This window comes from Salmo salar, chromosome 02, assembly GCF_965601325.2.
Source record: "Salmo salar chromosome 02, fSalSal1, whole genome shotgun sequence".
NCBI lineage: Eukaryota > Metazoa > Chordata > Actinopteri > Salmoniformes > Salmonidae > Salmo > Salmo salar.
This window is the reverse complement of record NC_138292.1, coordinates 39087592-39096607: the sequence shown is the minus strand read 5'-3', so window position 1 is coordinate 39096607 and position 9016 is coordinate 39087592. Positions and strand designations below refer to the sequence as shown.

The 9016-nt window shown below is 41.1% G+C and overlaps 1 protein-coding gene across 1 annotated transcript; it reads left to right on the top strand.

Moving 5' to 3' along the window:
* Positions 1-2457: 2457 nt before the first annotated feature.
* On the top strand, positions 2458-8758 carry LOC106582531 (uncharacterized). Its single transcript, XM_014165717.3, has 5 exons — positions 2458-2528; positions 5754-5899; positions 6089-6227; positions 6903-7010; positions 7175-8758. The coding sequence occupies exons 2-5, from the start codon at positions 5754-5756 to the stop codon at positions 8042-8044; spliced, it is 1263 nt and encodes a 420-aa protein (XP_014021192.1). The 5' UTR covers positions 2458-2528; the 3' UTR covers positions 8045-8758.
* The last annotated feature ends 258 nt before the right edge of the window (positions 8759-9016 follow it).

Genomic DNA, 9016 nt, shown 5'->3' with positions numbered 1-9016 from the left:
ATCCTTAACTAGCCTCCCAAAGTACTTCATGATGCCAGAAGTGAGTGCTATGGGGCGATAGTCATTTACTTCAGTTATCGTTGCTTTATTGGGTACAGTAACAATGGTGGACATCTTGAAGCAAGTGAGGACAGCAGACTGGGATAGGGAGAGATTGAATATATCCGTAAACACTCCTGCCAGCTGGTCTGCGCATGCTCTGAGGATACGGCTAGGGATGTCGTCTGGGCCGGCAGCCTTGCGAGGGTTAACACGCTTAAATGTTTTACTCACGTCGGCCATGGAGAACGAGATCTCACAGTACTTGGGAGCGGGCCGCGTCGCTGGCACTGTGTTATCCTCATAGCGGGAAGAAGGTGTTTTAGCTTGTCCAGGAGCAAGACGTGGCTGGGTTTCCCTTTGTAATCCGTGATTGTCTGTAGACCTTACCAAATACATCTTGTGTCTGAGCCATTGAATTGCAACTCTACTTTGTCTCTGTACTGACGTTTTGCCTGTTTGATTGCCTTATGGAGGGAATAACTACACTATTTGTGTTCAACCATATTCTCAGTCACCTTGCCGTGGTTAAATGCAGTGGTTCACGCTATCAGTTTTGCACGAAGGCAGCCATCTATCCACATTTTTTGGATTAGGTACGTTTTAATACTCACAGTGGGAACAATATCCCCTATACACTTCCTGATGAACTCAGTTACCGTGTCCGTGTATACGTCAATGTTCTTCTGAGGCAACCCGGAACATATCCCAGTCCCCGTAATCAAAACAGTCTTGAAGCATGGATTCCAATTGGTCAGACAAGCGTTTCTGCCTATAGGAAGGGAAGAGCAGGATGGAGTCGTGATCTGATTTGCTGAAGGGAGGGCGGGGGAGGGCCTTGTAGCCATCCTGGAAGAGGAAGTAACAATGGTAGAGAATTTTTGATTCGCGAATACTACAAGCAATGAGTTGATAGAACTTCGGTAGAGTTTTCCTCAAATTTGCTTTGTTAATATCCCCAGTTACTATAAATGGGGCCTCAGGATATGTGGTTTCCAGTTTGCACAAAGTCCAGTGTAGTTGTCACAATATCCACAGAAGATGGGGCCCCTCCTCGGTCGGGCGGCGCTCGGCGGTCATCGTCGCCGGTCTACTAGCTGCCACCGATCTATGTTTCTGTGTTCTTTGTCTGTCTAGGTCCGCACCTGTTTCTTGTCTGTCATTAGTGGGGGGGGTATTTAGTTTGGTCCTTTGGGTTCGTTTTTTGTGCGGGATTAATTGTATGTCAGCGGGCAGTGTCTGTGTACGCTGTTCTTGTGTGTTCCCTGTAGCTGAACACGTTTATTATTATTATTGCCGGGCTGCGCCCCGTGCGTATTCTCTTTCGTGGATTACCTGTTTTCCCTTTTGGGTATTGTGCGCTCCCTGTGCCTTTTTTGACCACCGAGTGTCGGTGTTAATAAACTTCGGCACTACTGGACATAAGTCTCCTGCGTTTGACTCTGCCCCTTCCTCCTGCCCTTAAGGATCCGTGACAGTAGTTCCTTGAGGGTCGTCGTGGTATCGGCTTGAGGGGGAATATACATGGCTGTGACTGTAGCCGAAGAGAATTCTCTTGGGAGGTAATACGGTCTACATTTGATTGTGAGGTATTCTAGGTCGGGTTAAAAAAAGGACTTGAGTTACTGTACGTTATCACAATCACACCATGAGTAGTTAATAATGAAACATACACCACCGCCTTTCTTCTTTCCGGAGAATTCTTTATTCCTGTCTGCGCGATGTACTGAGAACCCTGCTGGCTGTATGGACCAGGACAGTATATCTGGAGAGCTATGATTCCGTGAAACAGAGTATGTTACTTGATGTCTCTCTGGAAGGAGATCCTCACCCTGAGCTCATCTACTTTATTGTCCAGGGACTGAACCTTAGCACGTAATATATTCTGAAGCGGTGGATGGTGTCCATGTCTCCTGAGTCGGACTAGAAGCCCACTCCAAATACCTCTTCTCCTCTTTTTGTGCCTGTGTAGAGTTTGACAACATTTGACTGTGCTGACATAAATAGTGTACTGTGCTATCTGGGAATGCTTCAGTTTGAGATGGTTGGTTGGTTTTGAATGGATTAGAGTATCAGGCTAGATTTTCTACAGAATTTCCACCTTACTATGTGAGAAACTGTCTGTAGAATTCCTCTGTTCTACAGATGCAACACTGTTTGCTTTAGTTTATTGTCAACAGACACACCCTTCTCACCCACTTCATTGTCATATTTTCTTTGGAATTCTATCTTTGTTTTTGTGACTTTGAGAGAATTGACTCTGTAGAGTGTACTTTCCCTAACAAATGTTATGCAACAATAGTATGCACATGTGTCTCGCACACTTTCTGTGTATGACAGACCGACCACATTCTCTGTAATTTCCAGAGAAAGGGGTGTGACTACTTTAGGGGTGGGACAGGCAAGAGGTAAAGACACACGGCTGTGTTATTTTATGTTTACACCTGACACAGCAAGACAGCAGTCATACCTGAAGTAAACTGACAGAGGTAAGTATCATTTAATAGGATTTGACCTTAAAGTCAAATAATGGAAATAATGGACCTCATCTGACATTTACGTAGTTGGTTCTGTATATTAATGTAACTAATATAAATGGGTTCTAACTTGACAAATTCTTTGTTCGTTTACAATTTTACAATTTATGCAACTCGCATATAAAAACCAGTAAGACTGCTGGAATGCCCTGAGCACAAGATTGTAATTTTTATGACTCACATAGTAGAGGAACATATTGCCTGTAGCCTACTGTACATGGTAAGCTGTTGCGCACCAAGTGGCACTTAACTTCACTTCACTTAGTTATGGAAAACGGCTGAGAGGATTTTGGTACACTATTCACAACATATTGAAACAATTAGAATCTTCATATAATTAAAAACTTATTTCAGCAATAACGTGGAAATACCAGTGATGGAAAAAATACCCGATTATCATACCTGAGTAAAAGTAAAGATACTTAAATAGAAAAGGACTCAAGTAAAAGTGAAAGTCACCCAGTAAAATACTACTTCAGTAAAAGTATAAATGTAGTTGGTTTTAAATATACTTAAGTAGCAAAAGTAAAAGTATACATCTTTTCACATTCCTTATATTAAGCAAACCAGATGGCACAGTGTCCTTGTTTTAAAATGTTATAGGTGTTTTATTCACCATGTGACGATGACCACAGGGCTTTGTAGGATTGTTTCCTGAAGTTAGAGCTATTTTGGAGAAATCCTCAAACAGAACTTTTAGAACAGCATTACAATATAAGAACAATTGATTTAAGAATTTGCAATTTGGGAATGTTTTTTTGGGGGTGCTCTAAATTACTCTTTATATATGCGTTTCTGGCATTTAGAAATAAGTGCTACACTGCCTTTACGATTATATTAACTGCATTTGATTAACTTCCCATGTATAACAATCATGAAGTTTGCTTTTGTAAAATAGAACAAAGGCGTTTTCGTGTGTTATATCAGTATCCAATGAAATCACAGGAGGTTGGTGGCACCTTAATTGGGGAGGACGGGCTTGTGGTGATGGCTGGAGCGGAATGTGGGAATGTTATCAAGTACATCAAACACATGATTTGATGCCATTCCAATCACTTTGTTCTAGCGATTATTATGAGTCGTCTTCCCCTCAGCAGCCTCCACTGAATGAAATATATGTCATGTAAAGAGGATTGCAAAAGTTATTGCTCCATTCTAGAGGTGTCAACGTGATTTACCAAATGTGGCCATTTCTGTAAAGCCAATGTCAAGAAAGCTGCATATTGACGGAAATAAATGGCATTTTCATATTCTGTGTACTTACATGCTCAAAGTTGAACAATTCCATCTTTGTTTGAATAGCATAAGCTCTGAATTCCTTACTGTAATGTGTTGTCATTCCCAACATCAAATATTTTAAAATCATTGTAGTGCTGGGAACAGAAGTAAGGGCCACATTATATATGATGGAGGGCCACAAATGGTCACTGAAAGGAACACAACATGATCAAAAGCATTTCTAAAAACATTTTGTCATTATGGGGTATTGTGTGTAGGCCCTGAAGGCACTGTGTATATATACACTACATGACCAAAAGTATGTGAACACCTGCTTGTCGAACATCTCATTCCAAAATCATGGGCATTATAATGGAGTTGGTCCCCCCTTTGCTGCTTTAACAGCCTATTTTCTTCTGGAAAGGCTTTCCACTAGATGTTGGAACATTTCTGAGGGGACTTCCATACAGCCACAAGAGCATTAGTGAGGTCAGGCACTGATGTTGGGCAATTAGGCCTGGCTCGCAGTCGGTGTTCCAATTCATCCAAAGGTGTTTGATGGGGTTGAGGTCAAGGCTCTGTGCAGGCCAGTTCACACCCTTCTTGACAAATAATTTATGTATGGACCTCGCTTTGTGCACTGGGACATTGTCATGCTGAAACAAGGAAGGGCCTTGCCCAAACTGTTGAAACAAAGTTGGAACCACAAAATTGTCTAGAATGTCATTGTATGCGGAAGTGTTAAGATTTCCCTTCACTGGAACTAAGGGGCCTAGTACGAACCATGAAAAACAGCATATTATCCAATGGTGGCGAGGCTTCTGTGTGGCTGCTTGGCCATGGAAACCCATTTCATGAAGCTCCCGACAAACCGTTTTTGTGCTGACGTTGCTTCCAAAGGAAGTTTGGAACTCGGTAGTGAGTGTTGCAACCGAGGACAGACAATTTTTACGTGCAACGCACTTCAGCACTCGGCAGTCCTTTCTGTGAGCTTGTGTGGCCTACCTCTTCGTGGCTGAGCCGTTGTTGCTCCTAGACGTTTCATTTCACAATATCAGCATTTACAATTGATCGAGGCAGCTCTAGCAAGGCAGGAAAGAAAGAGTGTGCAAAGTTGTCATCAAGGCAATATATTTTGATATCTTTAACACTTTTTTGGTTACTACATGATTCCATATGTGTTATTTCATAGTTTTGATATAGTCTTCACTATTATTCTACAATGAAGAAAATAGTAAAAAATAAAGAAAAACCCTTTAATAAGTAGGTGTGTTCAAACTTTTGACTGGTACTGTATATGACAAACGAATGACATAACACAGCATGTGACTTTTACGTTTCTGTGTAGAGTTTGACAACCTTTGATTGTGCTGGCATAAATATGCTACATTGCTATCAGGGATTTGGGAATGCCTCAGTTAGAGATGGTTGGTTTGGATTAGAATACCAGTTTAGATTTTCAACAGAATTTACGCCTTACTATGTGAGAAACTGTCAGTAGAATTCCTCTGTTCTACAGTTGCAGCACTGTTTTCTTCAGTTTGTAGTCAACATGCACACCCTTCTCACCCACTTCATTATCGTCTTCTGTTTGGAATTCTCTCTTTGTCTTTGTAACTTTGAGAGAAGTAACTGTAGGGTGTACATACTGGTACTTACCATAACAATAGTACTATAACAAATGTTATGCAGAGGTGAAAGCTTTAGTCCACTGGTTCTCAATCCTGGTCCGGGGGATGCAAAGGGGGGCACATTTTTGTTTTTGCCCTAGCACTACACAGCTGATTCAAATGATTAACTCATCAAAAGGCTTTGATGATTTGAATCAGGTGTGTAGTGCTAGGGCAAAAACAAAAATGTGCACCCCTTTGGGTCCCCAGGACCAGGATTGAGAATCACTGCTTTAATCATTTCTATTGGACCTTGACCCCACTGCCCACTCCCCACCAAACCCCCTAGATGGCGTATTCCACCAGCACTATTGCTGCTGGCTGCTTTGGGAAGATATACAGGGAGATGTACAATGACACCTGGGCTGCAATCAAGAAGGTGCCACAACACTTAATCAATAGGAGAGACCTGGAGAGAGAGTGTCAAGTATACAAGTGAGTATGACAGACAATGTGCTATCATGGTATGTTGCTAAATGGTGATGATATCAGAGATGGTGTTGATGAGGTTGCTGATGAAGGTCACTACAGAAGTGATTAGTTGTGCTGTCTGTAAACTCCAATGCCCTCATAACTATTTTTCACCATTTTCTTTCACACTTTCTCTGTGACCTGGGACTCCAGTAAGGCAATTCATCCTAACATAGTGAAGCTTCTGGGTAATCCAACACTCAAGGACTCTAAGTGGATCATCCCCATGGAGTTCATCTTTGGAGAGGAACTGGAGACAACCATCTTCAAATCACAAAAATCGAAAATACAGGTAGGCCTATGGATCCCAGCGCTCCCAACAAACATGCATACGACGGTGTTGATGAAAGTTCACATAGCAAAACTTTTACATCTGAAATATCTGATAAACAAGTATGTAGGCCTACAGGATTTTCAGGGGGGCCTTCCCAACATTATTAAAACATTTCTATAACAGCCCAAGTTTGATAGACTCTGGTCTCCACTATTCAACTATATTTCAAATTGGACAGAGTGAATGGGGGGATTAGGGAAATGAGCAGATACATGTTGTGTAAGGTGCTGTAAAAACTAAAAACGAATTATTTCTATATTTCTTTTTTTTGCTTATAATTTTTCTTATTATTATTGTTAGTTTAAAAAAAAGTATTTTATTTTATATTTCTTTTTTCCTTATAATTTTTCTTTATTTTTTTAATATATATTTCTTTTTAAAAATATTTTTTTCATTCTTATTATTATTGTTAGTTTTAAAAAAAAAGTATTTTATTTTATTATTAGTTTATTTTTATTTGTATTATTGTTTTTTTTTAATTTTTAATTTAAGTCTGCCACATCGCGAGTGTGGAATGTGTTCTGTTGGTTGATTGAAAAACAAGAAAACTTAATAAAACTTTAAATTGAAGAAGAAAAAAAAATGTGCAAGTTAGCTCATCAGTTGATAATCAAAGCCTTTCTTCCCCCACAGTTGACTCCATCTATAAAGGCCACCATCATCACAGGCATGTGTGAAGGACTACTTTATCTACACAGCAAAGATATTGTCCATCAGGACCTCAAGCCTGACAACATCATGGTGAGAAAGGCAATAAAGTTGTTTTTGTTATTCTGATGTTCTTCATTAATGATGCAAGACTTTAGAAGCAGTTGTTCATCTGTTGTTTATCACATTATCACTGTAAATGAATAGACTAGAAATAAAACAATATTTCTCAACCCCTCTCAAATTATCTCTTCCAGATAGAGCATGACACTCACCGAGCTGTGATCATTGATATGGGGCTGGCCAAATTCTTCCGCAATGGCCTAAATTCTGCAATGGATCTGGGCAACGAGGCCTACTCTCCCCCTGAGGTCCTGCAGAGGCGGGGCCAACGCGACCAGCGTTCGGACGTGTGGGCTATGGGTAAAATCATTGCTGAACTCTGTGCCAGAATCAGGTTGCACACCCCCAACGTCTGTCCAACTAAGATCCAGGAGACCCTCAGTCTCCAAGGCCAGCAGTACTGTAACGCTGTCTGTAGGATGGTGCAAAGAGACCCCACAATGCGAGCCACCATGGCCGGAATCATGCCGGAGATACAAAGGGCAGGGGTAGATGGCGGTGGCGGCAACACCGGGGGGCAAAAAAGAGGACGTCTTCTGACACCCAATCCTCACACTCAGGTAAAAACCACATTGCTACGTCCTCAACCTCCTGTACAGCGTTCACCATCTCCATCGAGATTTGAGCGCAATGCTTTACTAACGCCTGAGGTCAAGACGCTAGTGCGAGCTCCTGTGCGAGCGCCTTCTCCATCGAGATGGGAGCGGGCAGCCTTACCAACGCCTGAGGTCAAGAACTCACCATCTCCCTTTTCAAAGGTAGACCAGGGTAATTCTCTGGTTCCATCAGGCATAACTCAACCCAGTCAAGATGTCATGAAACAGCTTCTCTACAAAGAGGCAGCGAGGGGTCTCCCATGCCCACTCCCCACGACGGGAAAGGTGCGAATCCACCGCTATGAGCAAAGGAATGGGGAAGTGGAGACTTGGGAGCGAAAGGAGGTGGTGACTGAAGGAGGGAGGATAGTCAAGTTTGAGGATGTGATGTTTAACAACAAGTCGTAAGAAGGTTATTGAGAGATGTGAAATAGTTGGGAGTTGATTTGACTCTGCTTTTCCAGAGCGTGGGCCACACCCCTTCCATCCTTCAATGTAAAAGTCTGACATGTTTCTGAAAAAGGCGAAAGTCTGTATTTGGGACGGGGGATGGAATAATGGAATAATTCTAATGTCCAGTGAAACTATACTATGTAACAATACATTTACGCATTTTCTTACTACGGTAGACTAAATATATATATATATATATATATATATATACAGTATATACATCAACAACAATAAAAGTTGTGTTGCACTGTTACGAAGGAAACCTAAGGTTGATTAAGGATTCATGAATGATGTTGAAGGACTCTATCACCTTACAGTACTGCTACAATAACTATCTGTGAATGTTTTTGAAATCTCATCCCTCTTGCAAATCAGTTGTATCTTTAGCTTGATATACATTTGACTGTGAACATAGTAAAAAAAAACTTTGTTTTGTATCATCTAAGACAAGGAGATCTTACATTTAGCTTACACTTAAGAATTCAAGTCATGTTTCACAAATATATGCGGTGTTATATCCAACAAAGTGTACAACATGGCCTCTTTTCAAGACTTTGTCAACCAGAGCTGTGTTCAGCTACAGACAGGGTGTCCCACTCACAGTTCATCCACTTCATCCCGTCAGAAGGAATTTCAACACAGGGGTTTGAGTAATCATTTTTTTTGTATTAATCATCGTATTAAGGCCACTCTGGACTGTGCAGAGTTCATTGAGAGAGGAGAAACTAAATCAGAAATACAGTATCACATTGTCCTTGACCTTGTTACATTTTCACTGCGCTGCGGGGAGCTCTATCTTCTGGAGCAGTCACCCTGGAAAGTATATCCACATCACAATGAAGTGAAAGTTTATTTATACATCAACTGAAGCAAACTAAAGAGCACACATACAGACATGATAATACAATATCATGATTTGATAATAAG

Bases quoted from the DNA above. Each gene is read 5' to 3' on its own strand.
- LOC106582531 (XM_014165717.3), top strand. From the start codon at position 5,754: ATGGCGTATTCCACCAGCACTATTGCTGCTGGCTGCTTTGGGAAGATA. The intron at 5,900-6,088 runs GTGAGTATGACA...CTGGGACTCCAG, and splicing joins AGAGAGTGTCAAGTATACAA to TAAGGCAATTCATCCTAACA. The intron at 6,228-6,902 runs GTAGGCCTATGG...CTTCCCCCACAG, and splicing joins CACAAAAATCGAAAATACAG to TTGACTCCATCTATAAAGGC.